This window comes from Mycteria americana, chromosome 1 (assembly GCF_035582795.1).
Source record: "Mycteria americana isolate JAX WOST 10 ecotype Jacksonville Zoo and Gardens chromosome 1, USCA_MyAme_1.0, whole genome shotgun sequence".
Lineage (NCBI taxonomy): Eukaryota > Metazoa > Chordata > Aves > Ciconiiformes > Ciconiidae > Mycteria > Mycteria americana.
This window is the reverse complement of record NC_134365.1, coordinates 96,805,297-96,828,936: the sequence shown is the minus strand read 5'-3', so window position 1 is coordinate 96,828,936 and position 23,640 is coordinate 96,805,297. Positions and strand designations below refer to the sequence as shown.

Here is a 23,640-nt window from a genome sequence, read left to right as displayed (position 1 = left end):
AATGTTCTTTTTTTTTTCCAGTAGAGCTTTGGGCTTGATTTGTTTGTCTGTCTTCATTCTTCTGACCCTGATGTTGTTCTCTCTCTCTCTCACTATTCGTAGTAACCTCTTCAGTGAGAGTGATTTTACTGAACTGATAATAGAATTTTATTGTTTTGTTGTGTGAATCTTCTGATGAATATTTGAGTGTTTTACTTTTGGTAAGCTTCTTTTTCTCTTTTAAAAAACACTTCATCGACCTGAAATAAGAAAGCTGCTATATATAAAGCCCCATGAGGTGACAGTCCTTTTAAAACTGTATGTGTGTGTGCATGGTCTTATGACATTCATAGGCTATTACAGTTTCTACTTTGATGAACAATGAATGTACTAGGTATGTGTTCACTTGCAACATTTGAATGTAAATCCCAAGTTAAACACCTTCATAACTCTTAAGCTACAGGTATATTGATAGAAGTTGGATTTCCACATATAACTTCTCTTTTAAGAATTGCATAAATCCTGCATGTGTTCTTTTAACTGCTGCCTTTTGGGCACATGCATTGCTTAAAGTTATCTAGAAAACATTTTTCACCTTTTTATTCGTAAATACAAGTTGGGAGAGGGTTTTTATTCCATTTTTTTAAGAACCTGTTAATTTCAAACAAAGGTGGGTTGTTCTGGGTGGTTTTTTGTATGACTAGTTTTCAAGAAAATTGTGATTCTGTTTTTAGTATCAGAAAGTTTGTAAGAGCTATAGAGCAAACAAACCAGAAAGGGAGACACAGGTCTCTAGCAATTGAATGATTCATACTGAAATGTGCTTGGGCTTTTGAATTCTGTCATTCAAAATGGGCATGCTCAGAGGCTTTGTTAACTCCAAAGTAACATTACATCATCTTATTTGCAAGTCACTATGCTATAGTTGTCTATACATCCAAAAGAGCTCTCCAGTGGGATATCAAATATAAGCATTACATAATCAGAACAAAGTCTTTATTGGGTGATTGTACCCTTAGGGTGGGATGCTGAATGGTAGTTGCATATGGAAGACGTAATCTTGCAAAATTAACCATTTCCTAACCATCCTATCAACAGCTATGAAGTGAAATAATAGACTGGGGATAGGATTCACTTGGGAAGGGTGTAGCTGAAGAAAATAAGATTTTAAATTGGTTAAAGAGTTCACCTTCTTTCTGTAAATGTACTTAAAAGTATTGAAACAAACAAAAAGAACCAGAAGGGTTTTACAGATATGTTTATAGATTGATTTGCTGAAATTTCATGTGGTGTAATTCCTGTTGTTAATGAATTCAGAGGAGGCAAACCAATATCCACTCAGTGTGTGGTTTTAATTTATTGGAAAATGATCCACTTAAAAATGCTGGAAAGAAACTTTTTTGGTTATGGAATATTAAATTTGTCTTTCTAAGCTAATTTAAGCACTTTTTAGAGTTATTCACTTGGTAAGGACCATATGTGCAAGATTATTGTTATGTGTCTGGCAACTTTAATCGGCCCAGTTCAGAACTAATCTGGTTTTTAGTAAGACCTTTTTTTGTGAAAGGTATGATATGGACTTTATAATTCTCAAGCAATATGAAAGTGATACCAAAGTTTGGCCTTCTATTGATTGCCATGGTATTTTGTGTGACCTTAGTCTAGTTTTAATGAACCTGGACTTCATAAACCTCATCTTAAATAAAATAAATAGGTAAGTCCCCACTCTGTGGGAAATGAAACCACATTAAAAAAAAACAACCAGCAAACATTTAAAAATCTGAGCTTTATGTTATGATGATCTACAGGTGATTTCCTGTGTTGTCTTAACGTAGTTTTTATGCATGGCTTCAGGGTAAAATTGCACCAAACTTTCAAATTAAAACTGCTAGTCAGCCTTTGGGTATGTGTACCTTTTAGACCGGAAGGCGTTTTTCAGTGAAAAGACCGACTGACCCCAAGGCCATGGATTTTGCTCCTCTCTTCCCTCTTGCCCTGCTCCCAGACTAAATTAGGCACCAGTATGAGTCATCCATCAATATTGACTTTGCTTTTCAGATGTATTTGCTGAACAGTGGGAACTTGTTGGCAACTTTTTTGTTAATGTGCCTGTCCGAACATATCCTCAGAAATAATAAATTTGACTTGGTCATTTCACAGAATCCCCCAGTTCTTCTCCAGATCAATTCCAGATGGTCAGTGCTCCCATAAAATCTTGAAATAAGATACAGATTTTGAAAGTGTTGGCCTCAAAATATTTGTGTTGATACTTCAAGGACAACTGGGATATAAGTGTGTGTAATACTTAAGATCCTGAAGTGGAAAGGAAGGCACGTACTGTGAAGACTTATTTAAAACTTCATTGTATTTTTATCCCTTCACAGCAGGCAGTGTAGTTCTTAGACTTTTTTTTTTTTGTCATTCATCCACAGGACAGAGCATGGATGAGTACTCGGTAGGCTTAATTAATATAGTTAATATTCACATTTTTGATGAAATAAAACGAATGCAAGTTCCAGCTGTTATCCATTGGATGAGCAATAGGTGGTGTTTAGCATCCTACCAGCTTGCTTTACTTTTACTTATCAGCAGTTCTGTTAAGAAAAGTTTGGGGTGTGCATGTGTGACATTTTCTCCCTGATAGTTATTCAAGTAGGCATCTTTCTGTTTCAGTTTCCCAGTGATCTTTATACCAGTTGTGGAGCAGACTTTGGGACAAAGGATTATTAGTTAATTTGGAGAGCTAAATATACATGTTACTGCTGTGTGTTTAGGAAAACAAGATTGATTCCCTCCCTGCCCCCATTTTGGTAAAAAAAAAAAAAACATCAGCCTGTGGGATTTCTCTCTTTTGGCAGTGGAGCTTGCCACGTGACTTTCCTGCCTCTTGGCCTCTGACTTAAGCCTGAATATTCCTTTTTCTGCAAAAAGACCAAAGAACTTTTGCATCCCCTCAGTAACAGTGGGTCATCTGAAACTTTCTGGGATCCATATTTGCTGCTTTACCCTGCTGACGGTTTCTTTTCTTTATATGCTTTTTGAAGAAAGTTAGAATTGAAAAACAACTTTAAGTGTGTTGTGGGGCCCTTTTTGTTCATTTTAGTGATGGAAGTAAGTGGTGGAGGATTTCTTAAATTTTCACTGCTGAATCAACGTAAATAGGAGGGTTTGAGCTATCTTCCGCTGTGTTTCTGTTTGTCAAGAAATATAATTGCTTATTAACTTCCAGAAAAGATGAGGTTCCTATCAATAAGGGCAGAAATTTGTGGCACTGAACAGGAATAGGAAGAACATAACATCATTTCACTGGGGCTGCTACTCTGAGAATTAAGGAAAGGCATTATTCTGCATGAATTGCAGTTGGTTTCGTAGGACACCTTGGAAATAACAAACATAAAATGCAGGGATGACAATTATGTTTAAAAAACAGGTAAAAATAACCAAACATGTCCAGGAAGAGTCACTCAGTAACAAAACACAGCATAAAAGTAAGATGTGTTGCATAGTTTCCATTCTTGGCATGAACCCATGTCTTTATGTAATTGACAGTGTCCATACGAAATTAAAAAAAAACAAACAAACCAGGTTTCAGGCTGTGCATCTTTATTGGTTTCATTATGCTCTTAAGAATTAAAATGGAAGCAAAAGGTAATTATTTGGCCTGTGATTATGCAATTTCATTTAAGTAATTCTCTGGCATTGAATATATGGTTCCATTTTTTTTTTCCTTTGAAAACTTCTGTCTGTATCTCCTCACATGAAAAACCCCAAACAACAACAACAAAAAGAAAAGGGAAAAAAAAAATCTAGTATTACCATATTACCACATGGCAATTTTGATGCTGATAATCAATGCAAGAGCATCAGAGAATAAAATATTGAAGGTATTAGTTTTATTTTAATTTTAGTTTAGTAACATTTTTTATTTCATGTAAGTTGGGTGGTTTTTTGTTTGGTTGTTGTTGTTTGGGTTTTTTTGGTTGGTTGGTTGGTTTTGTTTGTTTGCTTGGTGGTTTTTTTTTTTTTTTGTTTTGTTTTTTAACTTATCTTGAAACTATCCAACACATCTACTTTTGCATTGTGTTTGTCATTGAGTGACTCCTTCTGGAAACACTTGGTTATTTTTAACCTTTTTAAAAAAATATTTCTTGATGGACTAACTTCCTGTTACCCCTGTTTAATGTTAGCAAGGTTGAAAGGTAGCTGCTGGCATCCGTTTTAGCGGATAGCTTTTTTTCTGCTTAGTTATTAGAGTGCTAAAGATATTGTATCCTCATGAGCTGTTACTCAGCTGGATTTTCAGGGTTCCAGAAGAACCATTCTCAGGAGCATGGATGCCTTGGCATTGTGGGAATTTAAGCCATCAAACTGACTTGCTTTCTGGTTGTTTGTGCATCCTGTTTTTTCCCTCCATTCATCTTTTACTGATTCTTCCCTCCCCCCCCCCCCCCTTTTGAAGAATTATGTGCATGACTTTATCTTTTCATGGTCTTCTCTTGAGGAGAAAAAGAAGAGCACAGGTAGTGGTATAGATGTTTTTTGAGGACCACTGCTCTGGAACTGTGAAGTGTGCACCCAGGCTGACCCCAGGAAGCAGGAGTTGCAGGGAGAGAGGCTGCAAACCACTGGTAAACTGAGCAGTGAGTTTACAAGAAAAGAATGTTGGATCACCAGTGTTGATGCTTGGGTAAGCAATTCACAAAAGAATCCTCCATCTGGAAACTGAAAGGAGAAAAAGTTTATTTAAGGTGGCCTTTAAAAAAAAAAATTTAAAAAAATGCTTCTCTGGTACATGCTGCAGCTATATATTTTGCAGCATGAGTCATGGATGGCTTTATAGTTCTACATCCCCTTGCATAGGAGGAATAAACTTTTGAGAAGAGGAAGTTAAGAGAAAACAGAAGTGTGAATAACTGCTAATGGTGCTCTCTCTGGCTCCATTCAGTCTGCCATTTCATCATACATGAAGGGGGTAATTCAGAGATTCCTTTCTTGGCACATAAGTGGCAACATATGTTTGAAACAGTGAGTGGAAACTGTAGGAAAAAAATGACAGGCATATGGCAATAGGAAGGCAAGGGAAAATTTGTTGCCCTAACGTTAGCCACATAATTGGTACACTTAACTTCTGAGGGACTGATTTATTTAAAGACAAAAATGTATGCTCCGTTTATTCAGGTTTTCTATATGTAGCCCATATCTTATATGTAGTTCCTTTATAATGTCTGTCTAGAGAGCTCTCTGAGGGAGTGGAAGGTGATGTGCGAGGTTCAGAGCCTCTCTGCCAAGGAATAGAGGGAAAAATCTGGATGCAAAAACACAAACCTGTCTTCGTTCATATTTGCATTTTAAAAGAGGAAAAATTGAAAACCTCCTGTATTTTAATATTCAGTTTTGTGGATTTTTTTACCATCTTAAGTTAGCAAGAATGTTTATGGCTTAATGCAATTTAAGATTTACTGCTTAGTGAAAAGAAGAGCTGTCCTGGAAACAGGCATCATCCAAATTATGTTTCCAGTGTGAAGTACATGCTGAGGTAACCTGCTAACTTTAGTCAAAGAAGCATTTCTATCCTGCACACACATCTGTGCACAATTGTAAGCAAAATGCAGTCTCTCAAACTGTATGTGATGTGGAGAAAACATGGGTAGCTCTTTCTGTTTCCTCAGTTAATTTTGTGCCTTCAGTTAAACAATCAATTTCAAGTGAGGGTATTGTTGGGAAGGTCAAAATCAAACCTGGTCCTATAGGGCTTCTGTTGACATATAAAATGTGTGTTTAGGAACTTACTTTGGCCTGCAGCTGAAAACTCTTCAATCCAGAGAATACGTTCTCAAAAATGCTTAGGAGGAAAGCAGTCTGTTTTCTTTCTATTGAAAAATGATTGATCAAAACCTGGGAGAATGTCTCCCACCACGTTTGCCTTAAGAAGTATGGCCTCTTTTCTGAAGAGTGGTGGGGCCCTTGGAGTACTGTAACTCAGCAACGGGTCATGTTATGGCCCGTACTCTGAGGGGGATCTTAATCCTCGCATGGAAAAGGAAAATTAACTAAATGACGTTTTAATTTTGTTCACTCTTCTCCCTGACCTCTTAATTTTGAGATGGTAAGTCCTATGTGAGATTATAAAGAAATACTCATTTATAAGTTGGTTGCATTATGCCAGCAAATGTAGCTTATTTTGGTGAGAAGGACAGATGCTTTACCAATCTTGCTTAAATTTGGAAAGTATGCAGTGTTAAACTTCTAAAAATAGATAAAAAGCCAGCACTAGCTTTTTTCCTAAAAAACCCCTCCATAATTAGTACTCTGTGTTAACAACTAACACCCTGAAAACTTGAGAAATCTGAGCTAGTTTCTTTACCAGAGTAAATGACATCACAAATACTGACAGCAAAAGGAATGAAAACAAATGTTTTGAAAGGAAACCTATTTATGTTATTTTGGTTGTCACCCATGTTAGCAAAAAGCCAGGAAAATGCATCTGGAATTTGTAGAAATCTGTGGAGTTGGTTAGGGGTTTTTTTTCTTCCTTTTTATAAATATGGGGGGGGGAATCTGTTTTTTCCCTTTTTTGTTTTTTAAACAGCAAAAATTAATAATATACTACTTCTTTTGGAGGAAAGAGGAGACATTTTAAAGGAATTTTCAGGAAAATTATTAAATATACTTTCTTTGATAGCTTCTGTATGTCTTATTTTACTTAAGTGTAAATGCATTTAGTTGTCCCGTAGTTGTTTTTAGTAAGTTGCGTAGTTGTTTTTAGTAAGTTGACTTGGGTGGAATCACTTCCATGCGCACAGAATCCTGTAACTAATTACATGTGGACTAGAGTGGTGCAGGTCAGAAGGGACAAGGACTTGTATCCTTGCTGTGGGGCCCTGCCTCTCAATTATGAATCAGTTTTATAGAGTGCATTTAAAGAAATTTGGTCCTTTTGCTGTTCTGTTTGAGTTTCAGTTTCTGAGTGAGTAACCACTAAGGAGATAACTACATTTTGTATCATAAATCCTTCAGCCGGTTTGAGTTTTTCCATGAACTGGCTATCACACCAGCATAAAAAGCTGTGAGGACTTGTCCTGTTTGAGGTAGAGCTTTTTTGCTTCAGTATGTTGGTTAAAACATATTGTGCTGGAACTTATTAAACTGTCTTTATCTCAACCCATGAGTTTTCTCACTTTTACCCTTTTGATTCTCTCCCCAATCACTCCCCACTGGGGGGGAGTGAGCGAGCAGCTGTGTGGTGCTTAGTTGCTGGCTGGGGTTAAACCACGACACATATCAACTAATATCCACTGTCAGGTGGCAGAAGAGAGTCAATGCATGGCTCTTATGTCATTGTATTCCACCACCATGAAACTGTAGTCACAAGATGTGACATTTTTATGGTGTGAGAAACTCCAAATGGTTTGTATAGCCTTTTTAAGCAGCAGGGTTGCAGCATGTCTGTGCGCCATGACTGGCAACCATCCTGCAGAAGAGCAAATTTCAGACAGACGTGTGCAGGCTGCCTGCTGGACATGGAGCGTATGTGCATGGGTAGTCATTTCTTATGTAACAACCTTTTCAGCACAAATGAACTCATCCTTTTTTCCCCTTCCTTTTCTCTTGTCCAACAGTAACTTTACTGCTCCATGTTACTTCAATCCCCATATAGTGAATGCTGGATGAGGGCCAGCCACTGCTGCCATCCCTCCCTGATTGAAGGCTGAAATCTGTGCTTTTATACCACCAGGAGTCTTGCCTTTTCCTAATAAAGTGATATATCCTTCTCTAGATCAGCTGGGCTTTGGGAACTTGTTCGTACCATGAGACCTGGCAATTAGTTGCCCTATAAACATTTCCTCTTTTTTATGAGCTATTAGCTGCTTAAAACACATCTTTGGAGCTCTGAAAAAAGCTGCATGCAGATGTGTAGCTCTGGCTTCTGAAAACATGCCCAATTTCTGCCTATTTTGTAGAGAATTCAGATAGACAATCTGTTCAAGTATCAGTGGAGTGATGCTGATGTCCAAATTTACGAATATGGTGTTTTTGAGAAAATTTTGGCCAAATGTGCTCCTTAGAACTAATTCAGGAGCTGGTTTGGGTATTTGTTGCAAGAGTTGGGGGGGGAGGGGTGTGCTTGTTATTTTCCATGCTCTGAATTAAGATCCATCTGATGCTCTGTTTTCAGCAGACTGCTTTATCTGTAGATTCAGCTAGTGGTATTGACAAAATTAGTATCTTCTTCCTGTATTTGTGTTGTATTTCTTTGTTTTGTCATCAGGGCACTGGGAGAAACTCTGTTCGATCCTGGTCTACCTTTGACTTCTCCGTACTAGAATTGTGGCGCATTGATCAGAATGTAGCTGTTTCCTTCACTTACAGACCTGCTGATCTGTAAGTGAATCTGAAACCCCTTTAAATTTGCCACCCAGAATTTGAAATGGAGCAGTCTCATAATGCATCTCTCCCTACCTTCTTTAACAAATCCTTGTTCTTAGTTCACTTGATGTATCTTTCTACAGGACACAGGGAGATGTCTAAAGATCTAACATATTGTAAGGACAACTGCCAACAATTTAGCTGGTTCTGAACACAGTGGCATGATTAATCAGTGTTGATCAGCCTGCTGTGTGTCATACCTGTGCTGTTATACAGCAGTGGGTATGAGTTATTTTGAGGAGAGTCGTAAATTGACTTTGCTTTGGAAATCAGTCATGTTTGGGTTCAGCCTGCCTTTTCTAAAGCTGAGAAGATGGGATGTTTTCTCAGCTGAGTCTTCTAACAGGGGTAGATTTTGAGCTTCTTCAAAATTTAAAATTTAGAATTCTTGAAACACTTTTGTCCAGTGTCATCAGAGTTGTTTTTTTGGGATTTAATATAGGCTGCGCTGGTTTGCTCTGCTGGGATGGGTTTTTATCTGGGTCTTGGGGATCAGTTTTATTGTTTACTTCCCCATCCTGCCCAGATTGCTGCTGCTGTTGTAGATTCTTTTCTGTGTTGAAGTTTTGCCTAGAGATCATTAAGAATTGCATACTCTGAAGAGCTCTCTGGATAAACTAAAGAGGCAACAAATCAAATGCTTTTGGGGCTTTATTGCAAATGATAATTTGAACATTGTAAATATTGTAAGAGGAGGATGCAACATGATTAGAGATCCTATGTAAATATTTGGTTTTTTTAGTCTAGAATGTCTTCTGATGCTATTTTATAGCATTTCCTTTTAAGCAGACTGTATGTTTTTAAAAGATATAAACTCCTAGGATATTAGCTCATTAGTGTGGAGAAATTAAAGTGTATAAAAATGGCTTACATGTAGACTAATTAATTAAATATTTCAGCAATATAAATAGATGACAATAATTGAAGCCTAAACTCACCTTTTGAGATTGTGGTAACCAGGTCAGGATTTTCACATTTATGGTTGATTTCCTCACCCCCAACCCCACACAGAATAGGCATTGCAAACTCCTTTCCCTTTGCTCTCTTGCCCTTCCAGGAATCCCAAACATCCTGATTTCATTTTTTCATATTTGTTTATATGTATTTAGGGCACCAACAACAGCCATTGCCATTTCATAGTGACTTGGTAGTAGAGAATAAAAAGATCACCTAGACTAAGTTTAGTAAAATTCACTTCCGTATTTCCTAGTATTTTTTTGCTAATTGCAGATAGCGATTTTATGGCCTTTTCAGAATGTTACTAAAGAAAATGAAAAAGGAGGTGTGAAACGTACTTTTGTTCTTGAGAAAAATGCAAGACATTGCTGTGTGCAACTCATTTTATAGAGGCTGCAGCTTTTCTTATTTGATGGATATCCTTGGAGATTAATTTTTATTCTATTTGTTGTGCTTGCAGTAAGAACTCCTGTTATCAAACAGCCGAAGTGTAAAGGTTTCAAGCTGTCCCATTTTTTGACTCGCTTCAGTAACCTGCAGCAGTTCAAAGTGTTGCAGCACAAAAAAGACAGTGGTGGGGAGTGTAGCATAACCTTTTCTATGTGTAATCCTTTGTGGATTTTGTTGACACTGCCAAATAGACGACAATCTTTAAGCATAAAGCTTAGCCAAATCTAATCTTGTTTGATTGGAAAGGAAGAAAAATGGCAAAATCACTTAACAGATTCCTGAATGATATTTTTGATAAGAAACAACAGGTCAAACTTTCTTGTATTCTTTATGAGAGGGATAAGCAGTGTATGGTGTAGGTACCAAAGCTGGCATCAGAACGCATTCTGGAATGGTGCGCACCAGGGAGTCCTCCTTGCCTCCTGACTCTCACAGCTTCAGTTGTTTCTTCCTCCCAGGCAATGTATTGCCAGTACAGATTATAAGAATAACAGATACACACCCTGAAAGCTCGTAGTTTATTTCATACAGCACAGTCTATAAGGAACCCTGTGCCAGACCTCATCCCAACTTTGTGCATTTAAGGATAACTTGAGGCTTTTGGTTGATAAATATGTCTTCCTAATTTCGTTCTCCAAAACCTCATTTCAGATCAGGAGAGCCAGTCTGTGACCATAAGGGTTGGGCATGGCCTGCCAGAACACTTCACCAGGCTTTTTTTCTTTTACTATCATTCCTTAAGGCAAGGAGTCCTGTGTAGGCTTTATAAATTGTCCTGCTGGCCTGTAGCCCCTTCTCTGCTGTCCTCGTCTGTGAAATGAACATGTGTCTCAGGTTGGAGGGCATGTGTGTTATAGGGAACACCAGCATTTTGGTCGTGTGATGTAGTCACACAACCTTTCATGTGATGTTAGGGAGACACTGGGGTCTGGACCTTAAACAGCCTCATAGTAGATTTTGTCAGCCTATTCTGAGAGAAAGGCCAGGCACATTTGCTCCAATTTAGTAGAATGGTTTCTTCTGTTGTTCTGTTTTTAATTTCTTTACTGTCTCCTTAAGCCTTCCTGGCTCCTCTTCACAACCTGCTTTCTCCTAGGTATCGTTCAAAGGCATTTACACTTACTTACAAGAAGTTATTTGATACCTAGGAAGTACCTTTCATCATGTATTAGCAAATATCATAATTGGGTTCAGTACTCTCTACAGCTTGCTGATATGATGCTATCAGTAACACATAAGCTGGCCACATGAAAGCGTGTGTGTGTACGTGTATATGTATACAGATATAGTTTCCCTTTACTCCTGATGCAGACTTCTAGATAAGGTCCCAACTTTGGTAAGGCACTAAGTAAAACTCTCTTTCCCAGGAGAGGGAGGCTATTGACAATGTCTGTGAAAAGGCTGGCTAGAGGCTAAAAGGGTAGCTTTGGTGGCTCTGACTCGTATTCCAGACCGTCAACAGAAGTTGCAGTTGGAGGCCATGAGGCCTGTCATGCCCTCTGTTGAGCTGGCGGCTGAGATTCGGGTAGAGCTGCAGCTGAGCAGATGCTGTTTCAAAGAATCGGATGTTGCTGTGTGACGTATGTACATACACCTTTAGAGTGGGACAAGCATGAATGGCACGTTTCAAAGGATGACGACAGCTGTGCAGTAAGAAATCAAGCCTTATGGCAAACCCTCCAGCCTGTGCACCTTTCCTCTGCACAACCGATGAAATGCTGTATTTTCATCAATGCTGATGAGAAGCATCAGCATTGTCCGCCTCTTCGGGCTTGTGTGGTGTCTTGAATGTCTTAAGGTGCACAATTAAAGAAACCACATTCAAGGAACAGCCACAGTATATTCTGAAAGGCATTTATGTGAAATGGCCCAACCTCCCTTTTGGTCCTAAATAAAACTTAAAAATAATGATACGTGTTGAAATCAGAGCCTACATACTGTTATGTTAGGACGCTTACTCTAGCATAATATCAGGACTCTTGACAATGGCTGATATAGGATGCCTAACAAAAGCATAGGAGCCAAACGGTAGGGTAAGCAGGGGCAGAATAATTTGTTCTAGGATAATGTCTCATTTTATTTTCTAAGAAGAGATACATTTAATCTCAAAGTAATAATTTTCCCTTCTTTTTCCTGCTTGCCACTGAATCCTCAGAAACAACTGTTAACAATTTCAATGTCTTTGTTTTGCATCTAAAGGCTCAGCAGAATTTCCTAAATTCTTGGTCTCAGAAACTTCTGGTAAAAGTGAGTGTCATAACCTAATTATCAATGAAAGAAACACAAACTTTTTTATATCCTTTTAGTTTTGGAGTTACCATGTTTTTATGTTAATAAAGGCTGGCTCTCCATAATGTGAGGCAAACTAAAGAACAGTTCCTGAACAGCCTTCACTCTCTATTCATGATGCATTGTGTATGATGCATTTGGTTGTGTCCTATCTTAATATATAAAACAAGAAATCCTGCAGAGAGAGTAGACAGAGGAGTGAATGTATAAATGTGTATAGAAATCTTACTGGATATGGACATTTCAGTTCAAAGATGAAATGCAGTAAAGAATGTCAGGAGTGCAAAACTGTCAAATAAAATGTGTCTCAGTATACCTATGTGCAAGAATATGAGCATATATATATGCATGTGTATGTATATGTACGGACCTATGTTCATCTAATGCATTAATGTCAACTTCCCAGTAATGTGGTGATGAGAGAGGATCATTTTAGCTCATTGTCAAGACAATGTGCTTTACAAATTTTTCCATCCCTGGAGTGCTTATTAAACACTAAACTAAATGTTTCAGAATGTAACTGATTGAGTGTTTCAAATTATTCACTTTTGTTTGGCTCTTGGCCAGCTTCTCATTGCAGAGGGCTATGGCAAACAAAACCTGTAATTTACCCTGACAGTGATAATACACAGTTTATTCTGCTAGCTTCTCAACTCAGAGTTTTTATAAAGTAAAGATTCAAACAAAGCTCAAGTTCTTAATGTAAATACGTCTTGTAACTCTAAACTTAGCCAAACAGTTAGAAATCAAATAGTGATTGTATTTTTTCCCCTCCCCATGAAAACGTCATTATATATTTTTCCTTTCCTTTGCTGATAGAGATATCCCAACTTGAATAATGAGAAAAGACAGCAGTAATTGAAGAACTTTTTTTTTTCTTTCTCACATTTCTTTTTTTAACCAAGTGGGTTTAGCACCAATTTCCTAACCATTTTATCTTTCACTGCCAAGTGTATCCTTGTGAGAATTGACACAACTTCCACCATACATTGCATAACTGCTCGTCACGTTCCACTTGCTCCAAACTTGGTGCAGAATGGAAGTTAGTGGGCTTCTATAAAATCTGTAATTTCCAGATATTTCTGGGATATTGCTGTTTGGGTGGGGTTTGTTTGTTTTGTGGGTGTTTGGTTTTGTTTTGTGTTTTTTTTTTTTTTTTTTTTTTTCCTCACTTGCTGAATTAATTTTCTTCCAAAAGGGTGTTTGTTCCTCCTTAAGAACTGAAATGTGAAGTCTGATTGTGTAAACAAAAGTAGAATGGTAAGAAATCTGAATGGGCAGATGCAATAGATGTGAAATGGTTAAGCTGGGTCAGAGTCAGTGGTCAATACTGGCACATGAGGGAGAGGTACAAGAAACTGTGCTGCGAATTATTGTGTTCTAAATGTAGTAAACAGCCCAGTAAAGATTTATCTTTCAATTTCCTATTCAAAGAGAGGTTACAGAAAGCAGCAGTGACTCTAGCTGAGTTATCTACAAGTTACCACTTTTGGAGTGGGATTTTAGTCCATGTGAAGACACTTGTCTTCAGTCAGTTGAGTGGAGCTGTCATGGGTACATTTCCATGGACAGCGCTGGGAGCTTAGGTGCCTTCCTCACAACAGGCATCTGAACTTTAGATGTCTTCATCTATAAGCTGAATCATGCCTTTAATGTCAAACATGAAACAAAGTTTACATTAATGTCAAACGTGGATCAAAGTTTTCATTTTGTTTCTGAATGTAATTTACAGCTCCAGTTGAAAGCAGAGAGGGGAACATGAGTGCTGGGAGGGCAAAACTTGCTCCATGTTAAGTAAGCTTACTAAAAGGTGAGGGAATATACCTATTATAAGATAGTCTGGATGTCTTGTGTAAGAATGGAGAAACAGAAACATTATCTGAAGAGCAAGTGAAGATTAGGATTCTTTTTGGGCTGCAACTAAAAATATGTGTTTTGCCATAATGACTGCAAAAATAAGTACTCTTTATAGAGCTGATGACAAGAACCAAAAAAGAAATGAAATTGAATTATTTTAATACTAAGGACTGGAGTATCTGAGGACAGATAGATCAAATAGAATAAACTTTTTTTTTTTTTTTAAAGAAACCAATGCACAGTGTTGTTATAGGAATGTCTGCTTAGTATATAGTTTACGAACTGTAGCGCGTAGTTGTATGTACTCTCTTGTCTTATGTATTTTTCCTGAATGCAATGACAGTGAATAAGGCTTGGCACCAGTAATAACTTACGGTATTGTGTTGTTGTTCCATTCTATGCTTGAGGAAAGTAAGGTGTTTGTGTTAAATAAGGAAGTGTAATGACTTCTTCAGTGTTATACAGCAAATCATTAGCTTTTCCTTCCTACTGTAATTGTAACAGCTGAACAAATGAGATAACATGAAGAGAAGTTTCTTAAAGAATTAAGGTAGAGGTCTGGATGCTACAAGAAAGTGGAATGGTGTTCAAATGGTTCAGGATGGTTTTTTCTGCATTCATGGTCTCAGTGTCGCCTTGTATTGGGATCCAAGTACTGCTATGTCCTAAGTCTGGAAGATATTTCAGTGTCTTAAACATTCATCATACACATTTTGCCTTACTGCATTTTTTTGTGGATTCAACTGAAGAGGACTTGTTATATGTTCTCTCCAGCTTTTTTTAAGATAAATGTAATTGAAGATATATTTAGTATTTTTCTTTTAAAAACAAACAGCCTCTACCTCTCTTCTTGGAGGCAGGAGAGCTCTGCTGTATTGGCAATAATTTTTAAAAGCCTAACTGTTCCAATGAGCTCAGCATCTTCATTCCTTTCCCTGTTAGTGTTATGAACTGCTGCATGCCTGAATGCATTAGGAAGTCTGGCTGCAGTTCTCTAAGAAGGTGAAGGCTACATGTCTGAGCTCTTTTGAAACTGTGACCCCACATGCTAGTACTTATTTCTTGAAAATTTGACTAATTATTTCATTATAGATATGTTCAGGAGATTTATGTATGGGTTTCTATAATCTCATTCTTTGATTTTTAGAAAGAAAAGAAGGAAAAGTGAAGATTATGATGTTTTACAACTATCCAAATATTCAGTATTTGCAATAGCAAATCAAGATTCTGATTTTACTTCTTCATTTGAGTGCAGTAAGGGTAGGCAGCTGTTTTGGTAAGGTTTGTAAAAACAATGTTATCTGCTGTGGAAAAACGCTGTTTGTGTAGTGAAACAAAATGAATTATGGAAGTTTGTTTCATGGCTGTATTTTTTTAGTGTCCAATAATGTGCAAGCTACTAGGCTTTTCCCCGTTAGAATGAACACAAAGTTTTTCTGCAATGTACTTTTGCCAGGGTCAAATTGGACTCTTGCTTAATATCCTGGATGCTAAAAGAGATCCGTTTTCAAGAACCCTGTAGGCATTTCATAATTTAGAGGTCTTTGCTGCTTTCTTGCATTTCATTTGAAATTAGCTGAGGGATGAGAAAATGGGATGATGATGGATAGGCGCACAGCCATAAGAATCTCAATTAAAAATTGGCCTTTGTAAACATCTATTTCAAACAATTGTAAGTTATTAGTCAGACCCTTGAGTTTTGTTTTTTATGCATGTCAAAGTGCATGAAAAACATACTCATGCCGGGAAAGGGGTAAATGAACTGCTGTGAGCTCAGTTAGTCTTGCTTCAGTGCAGATACCAGCATTAACAGGAGGATAGAAGGGCAAAGCATTACTCAACTTAAGGACAGATGGGGAAGGAGAGACTTGTCACATGATTCTGCTTTCCTCTCAACTGGCTGGAGTATTTCATGTTTGCTTGATATCTGTCAGTTCTTTTCTTTACTATAGTTTCTTCTAATTAGTTGGTGACTCAAATGAATTGGTCTTGAGTTCCGCTTGAGTTATTGCTAGAATCTCTAGTTAAGAACTAGTGCTGCCTCCCATTTCTATGGCTTTTTTAAGGGAGGAATTACCCACGTGGCTAATAGTTCATCAGTTTCTCATGCAAATTCTTTTAGAACACTTAAATACCATTTAGTCCTGTTAAGGTGCTAGTAAGCTTGTTGCTTTGTGTTGTACAAATTTGATCTAAAGCTTTTTCTATCATCAGTTCAGCTTCAGATGGCTTCACAGATTCTTTCTCCATAAAGAGAGTCTAATGTGAAAACCTCCTTGACTTCCCACACAGTGGAATCCAATGCTGTCAGTTAGGGAAAAATACAAATTAAAAAGAACTTGTGGCAGATAAACTAGATTAATTTTATGCCTCAAGTATTCAGAGGAGAAGGATGTCCAGAGCAATTCAGTGTTCTCCACTTTGAGTGGGATGCAGACTTCCCACTTTTGATGTATGGATTTTAACATACCAGCATATCTATTTCTTGTATGTTATTTTTTTTGCACATATTTTCCCTTTTAAGATGTCTTTATACTTCATTTATTTTGATCTCTTGTTAAATTGCTTAGTTGGCTTTGGGGAGAGTATTTCAGTTGCTTTTGATTTGCTGATACTGACAAAGCAGATTCCATGTAAATGTGTGGTAAATTGTTTCTGTGGTGCCACAAGAGATTTACTCTTTTAGGTGCTCTGTTTAATTAGTTTTCATTAGTGTTATGTGTTTATCCCACTTAAAGCTAGATATGATAGTTGCTTTTTTGTTTTCTTCCCTCTTAGCTCAAACAGGTTGAATTTGAGAACTTATTCATCTCTGGCCTTTCAGTATTTACAGTGTGGACTAGTTCATGGCTCTAGTAGGAACAAAAACCATAACTTGCTCCTACTATTGAAATTTATTATTAGATGCTTCACAGAAAGTTCGAGAATTTAAATAGCTATTCTCTGTTATACTCTAGTGTGGTGTTTATCCAGCATGTAAAAATAACTGCAGATTTCCCCTTATTTCTGCCTGTTCTACCTCTCATCACTAGGTGGTAAGTGTCATTATTTTGGATTGATGATCAGTAGTCTTGCGTTTATATGATTATCTCTTTAGATATGAGCTTCAACTCACAGAGGGTCTGGATATGCTTTTACAGAGTTAAATACATTTATCTTATTTCACTCTGTCCACTTTTCTGCTTTCCTTTTTTTGTTACAGCTGTACAGCTTCTACATTGGCATAATTGGTTCTCTCATTCTGATTTAAATGCTTTATCAATAGTATAATCATATTCCTCTGAATGTTTCCTTCTCATACACTTTGAGAAGCACATTCTATCCATGTCCACATTTAAAACTAGGCAGTCTTGTTTTTATGTTGGATTCTCGGCTTGCATTTGTATAGGAGCCCTTGCACCCTTGTTCTTTGGCTGTCCTTTTTTTTTCCCCCCTCTCTCTCTCTCTCTCTTTTTTTTTTTTTTTTTTTTTTTTAGCTCTGCTTGGTGGAAATGCTGTTTGGTTAGACAGAGCTTTGCTATTTCCTGTCAAACTTCATTAACTACTTTAGTGCTTTATTTCCAAGAATACAGAGTTTTAATGATTGCATCCTTAATTGATGGGTCATCCTGAAATGTGCATGCCTTTGCACCTGCCAACTTTCTGCTAAGTTTAAACAGTCTTCATCTTAATTTTAAACTTAAATACCAGCAGCCTATTTTTGTTTATTTTAGGTAGAGTTTGTGCATCCTATTCCAAAAGTCTTTCCACAGTCTAGTAAAACTGAACCCTTTCTTCCTGCATCATTTTCTCAACTACTTACTGAAATGCTACCTTACTGCCTGAACCTGGGCTTTGGTACTAGAACTGTTTCAAAGATGTAGCCATGAAGACAGTCTTGTAGTCAGGTGGCTGAAAAGCTAATTTTGTCTCCAAGCACTTTGCAAATTCCTTTTATATGGTGTTATTTTTATTGTGAATGGCTCCTTCTCAGTTTTCTCCAAGAAATGCTCTGGATGCCTCCTGGGTATCATAAAACCAACTATCTTTGCATTTAGTAATCAGAATACCCAAGGGTAAGATTGTGTATGCTGTTTTGAGACTCAGATCTTTGCATACATAAGCATTAAACTACACACCTTAATGAAATGCTGGCAGTGAAATCCGAAATCATATGAAATTAGCTTAATTTTAAGATTGGTTACAGACAAGAAATTTAGACCAGACTAATCTTAAAATTTGATAATGCTTATAAGCATGTATGGAAAACAGCCTGGTGTATAATTCATGTAAAATAAATGTTTTGTTTTATGAAACTAGTAACAGCTCTGTTGTTTGGAATGCCTTCTTTTCTTTCTTTGCATCTGAAGTTAATACAGAGCTAAAGAAGATGGGAATTCATTGAGGTCAGGATCTTGAATCTGTAAGGTATATTCCTTTAATAAAACTCTATTGAGTTACACACCGTGCTGTTGGATGTTCACTATTGCAAGAAATGATGCTTTCTGAAATGGTATTTTAAATCTCCTTACCCTTTGGTAAATTGAGGGCTTAGGAAGGTAAATTAGCTCAATGTTTGTGCACTTCTATAGGTTTAGTACTGTAAATTTCAACCATCTTTTATTTCTAGGCCAAATACTACACTCAGGGAGACCTAAAGCACATACAGATGATAACAATAATCTTCATTGTCTTTTCAGGAGAGTTGAACTGTATAAACTCTGGATTTATTCATTGCTCTTCAGACAGACCTACAGTGTTAGCTGTTACATTGTGTTCAGAAACCATGAGAAAACTGGATTCTGAACCAAAGATGATCTATATAGGGCTGATATTTCAAGAAGAGTTGTGGATGACTAGCAATTAATAACATAGATTTATGGATTTGGAGCTATATTACAATGGTGAAGCTTTGATGAGCACGTTTACAAGGTCCTTTGAGTTTTAATATAGTGGTTTTCATTAAATTTATTTATAATCTATATTTTTTATTGGCTATACTTAAATCTAGTCTATAAGGATTTTGAAGGTTTATAGCAAACTCAGAGATATAAAAAGTTAAGTAACTTTTATCTAGTGAGTGGGTTTATTCAAATAAGTCATCAAACTTCTCAATTTCCTTTTTAGAAGGCCAGTTAGGGACAGACTGACTCATTCTCCTGTCTGACAGAACACAAAGACATCCAGAGTTTAGCTGGCAAGACTATTGAAAAAAAGGGAGAATTTTAGAATTTCAGGGAGTGTGTCTTGCTTCTCAGTTCCCCAGTTGGATGTAAGATAAAATTTTCAAATGAGAAACATGTGAAATCTTGTCTAAACATCTGAATAAACGATGTCCCAATTTCCTGATGACTTAAATGCAAATTGTAGCATCTGAACATTCCTAAAAGTCATCTTAGTCATAAATTTATACGTCAGAATAAGGTTTACAGTGCTAAGAAATTTCTGATAACCCTAACATTCTTAGTGTACAAATCAAATTTAAGGGAGAGGAGGGTACACAGTCTCCATTTCTGCTAGGTTTTATTTCCTTTTCCACAGGGTTGTCTGGTGGTGTTCAGGTTTTTTTTCCAGGTTATGAGGAGGAAGGAGGCTAGCATAGCATGTGAGGAAGTGCGAGTGAGATAGTAACAATTATGATTGACTGAAATGGAAAGATAGTTCAGAATAAAACAACTCTTGTTACCTATACCCTGATATGTCTGTGGGGCATGTGCCTTTCCCCCGTGACTTGCAGATACTGTGAATCAAAGTGCTGAGGCTAAGGAATTTCCCAGTAGTGTATAAGAGGCAAGACTCTGACTGGTTTTAAAAGTGAAGAGCTCTGTTCAAGTTGCAGGTTTTTAATCAGCTGTCATAATTTCAAGCAAAATGCGTAACTTGAAAGGTATTGGCAAGGAAGTAAATAAGGCATTGTTCCAAAGAGCAGTTTTAGTGATTTTCTTTTGCAGTGCCATAACCTGATGCTGTCTCCACTGAAGCTGCTAGGAGTATCTTGGGCAGAGAATGAGAGCAGACCTGTGCAAGGTATATCTCATCAATCTCCTATGCACATTTGAAAACAGCTGTGTTTCTGGATTCAGTGAGTTTCCCTTCTTCAACACTCTTGGCAAATGTAGAGTCTGGGAGAAGGTAACTGGTGCTAGACCAAATTTGGCAGACATAAATCAGTTAGCTGTCTGGGTATTTTCAATGTTATTGTCTCCTTGGCACTTTTAATTTCCTGGGGGGGGGGGCAGGGATGGGGGATAAAACTTTTCTACGACAAAATACTTCCCCTCTCCCCTTTCAGTAGCCTGACCACAATGACCCCATCACAACTGTTTGGGTTTTTTTTTTTCTGCTTGAAAATTAATGTGGTCAATGATCAAGTGATGGTTTGAAGGCCTTTAGTGCTAGAGCCTTCTGTTGTCAGTATGTCTGTACAAGCTCTAGCTTTTACCAGTTGTGTTCCTCAGCACAAACTTTTCCGTGGGAGGGTAAAGGGACTGGTTAAGTCTCACTGCCTGCTCAGTCTTTGGAGTTCCTTCAAATTGTGCCTTGCAGGGGCTGTTGTGTTGGGTTTTTATCCTGGGGGTGTGCAGTTGAGACCTATCGCAGAAGGGGAATGGGCAGTTCTCCATTCAGAATCATCCTTAAGCAGCAGACCTTGCTGCAGCCCACTCAAACTCTCAGGATTTTATCTGCTATGGATCTCAGCTGGGTCTGTGCCTGTGACCAAAATGGATGCCTTAGGGTTCTTCTGCAGTCTTAGCCAAGTATCTAGAAATCGTTCAGTAGAGTAACAATCCTATCAGGAAGGACTATATTGAGTTGTTAAAGCGAATGAATTATTGAATGAATAGAAAAGTATAATTTTATTTATGACAATGCAACTTTTATAGAACAGTTCTAGAGCGATTGAGACTTTTCTATATTTTGGACATTTGAAATGAGAAGCAAAACTGTCGGCAGTATGTTTGGAGAACAACCCTCTGTTGCCAGGGATGAGACTAGATGATTTAATGGGGATGAGACTAGATGATTTGATGGTTTTTCTTGTATCTACTTCCTGTTACTTCCATTTCCTTCTCTGAGCCATCCACCCGTCCTGCTCCCCCCCCCCCAACAGAAATTTTAAAAATGAAAGTTCATATGTCCCTCCTGACCTTTTAGTTTATTTCTGAATTTATACATATTCTGTGGCTTTTTTCTAATCATCTTAGCAGAAAGGTCCAAATATTGAACATACTTTTTCAATATGTTCACACTTTTGGTCTTCAGACACTAAATAGGTTATGTGTTACCTTGTCCAAGTGTGTGGTGTTTTTCTGAAAGGTTATAGAGTGTCCATTTCAAGCTCAAGAAACAAAAAAATAATGTATTTATGTGAAAATCAAAATTAACATGTAAGAAGATTTTGGTGTTAATTTTTAACAATTTTTTCCAGTAATCTCTATTCTCAACAGATTCAGTGCTACTGATTTTCTTGTTTATTCCCTGTTTAAAATTACTGTCTTAGCACAGAGCGTGAGGCTGTGACATGTTTCCTGAACTGCTTCAGTCTCTCATGCATACTTCTGTCATGTGTATATAATGCTCAGAGATTTTGTAGCTGGACATAAATGCATTGAAGCTCATAGTATGCCATAGGAAACGTGGTTATGAGTTTAGACTGCAGTTCTTGGGAGCTGATGTGTGACCTGTATTCTCAGTTCTCGTGGCCATTTTTCTCTTGCCTGTTCTTAAGATATGAAACTAATTATAGCATATATAAGTCACTTAAACTTTTCTGCCACAAGAAAGATCTTAACTTCATTGAGACTTCTCCTCCTCCACACTCAAACAGGAGTATCTCTCTTCCCATAGCAATGGTTTGTTCTGGAAACTTATGATAGTGTCAAACTTTCTATCTTGGAGAATGATTTATAGATTTTTTTCTCTGTGTCTGATGTTGTGTGTTTTCTTTTCAAACTCCAGTTACAAAATCCTGTGCCAATTTCTCCCTCTCTCACAGCCCCACCCTGCAATGAATCAGAAGTGCACCGTGTCTTTTTTTGGTCACAGGTCTTGGTGCAGTCATCCACTTCTATTGTTGCTTATGATTAGACTAGTTATGCTGCGTTGCACACGGAGCGGTGCATTCAGTCTTATTTGGAAATGTAAATTGGTGACTAGAGCAAGTGCCCTATTACTGAAGGCAGCGCCTCACCATGAGCATATTTGGCCAGCACTTAATCGTCTGCGCTGGTCACTGGTTAGGTTCCAAATAGAGTATATGGAGTTGGTGTTAATTTACAAGAGCTGTAAATATTCTGAGACTTGCCAGCTTAGAAAGATCATCTTTCCCTTTGAGCTCTGACACTATGGTTAAAAGTGCTGACCAGAGCTACCACCAGAGTGGTTTTCTATGATCATCCCTTTCAGGATAATTTACGCCCTTTTGCAGGGAGGGCATATGGCAAGGACCATTGCTTTCCCTGCTCATGAGGGGAGATAGGGTAGCAGTGTAGGAGAACATTGTTTGACTAAGGTTTTTCGTTGCGTCCACCCTGGCCTCAAAGTACGCAATGATAATGTTGGCTGGTAGTCATGACAGTGTGCCTGAAGCAGTGAACAGACATCTTATGTGCTCACAATTTAGAGAAATTAAATATGAGCCTCACTTCTCTCTGTCATTCCACCAATGTCAGTGGAGTTGTATGAGAAATGGTAATCACCTAGATCTTGCATCTGCTTCCTGGTTACAGTAGGTGGAATAATTTAGAATTGCACCACGGATCTAGAGAATTTCTCAGTTGTGTTAACACTGAGTTGAAAGCCCTGTTTCTATTTGTATTTATTCTTAATCTTTGCTTTGAATAAACATAATGTGACCTTATTGAACAGTTTTGGGTTTTTTAATCCCCTTGTTAACCTGGATTTTATTAATTTATTTGCTTTAAGATAAAGTATTTTAACCTTCCATCATGCATAGAAACTGTTGTAGAAATCTTTGAATCCTTGAATTTTGATAAGGGTTTGACTTCACAACATCTGTTGAAAGTTATGTAGTGCAATGATACATAGTTTTTCACGTGTGAGCGTGAGGTAATTAATCCGTGTACATCACTTCCTTGAGGCTGTCTTCGTGCCTCAGTGGTATTATTAGTGGGACTGTCCCATTGGGGTGTAATGCAGAATAAGAACACTAATGTTTTGCTTGTGGTGGGTCTCTCTTATTCACCTATGGAACACTAGATACCCATGAAAAAGGTCAAATGTACAGAGATCTGGCATCCATTTCACAACTTGCAAGACATAGTCTCAGGCATATGTAATATATATAACTCATTGCCAGAAAGCTAAGAGGAAATGATTGCATTTAAGTACAATGCAATCTACAACAATAGTTCAGTGTGCATGAAATTAAAAACTGCTGGTAACGCATGTAGAATAAATAAGTCGACAGTGTTTATTTTTACTGTAGTTTTCTACAGAGATGAAATCCTGCTTCTTGTGATATTTAATTGGCTTCATTAAGAAAACCAGCAAATATTAATTATACCCACTGTTACAGAATATTGAATTTTCTGGAGCTGGGCACGCAATATATTGTTATTCCAGTGTGTGAATGTCTCAGAATTAAAGTACAGCAATGTTATGCTGACAACATACTAACACACTTCACCTTTTAGCTGAGATGGTTCCTTCTCTCCTTGATGCCCTGTCTCAGTTTTCAAG

The 23,640-nt window shown here is 37.5% G+C and overlaps 2 protein-coding genes across 6 annotated transcripts in view; one reads left to right on the top strand and one right to left on the bottom strand.

Annotated features, from left to right (window-relative positions):
- Nucleotides 1-23,640, top strand: part of CMSS1 (cms1 ribosomal small subunit homolog) — a 248,560-nt gene that overhangs the window by 48,371 nt on the left and 176,549 nt on the right. The gene's annotated exons all lie outside the window — the stretch shown is intronic.
- Nucleotides 4,550-23,640, bottom strand: part of LOC142415593 (filamin A-interacting protein 1-like) — a 162,810-nt gene continuing 143,719 nt past the window's right edge. For all 3 annotated transcript variants that reach the window (XM_075514132.1, XM_075514137.1, XM_075514146.1), the window contains one exon: nucleotides 4,550-4,701. In XM_075514132.1, the coding sequence (XP_075370247.1) occupies nucleotides 4,647-4,701 (55 nt within the window). In that variant the 3' untranslated portion in view covers nucleotides 4,550-4,646. The remainder of the gene's footprint in view (nucleotides 4,702-23,640) is intronic.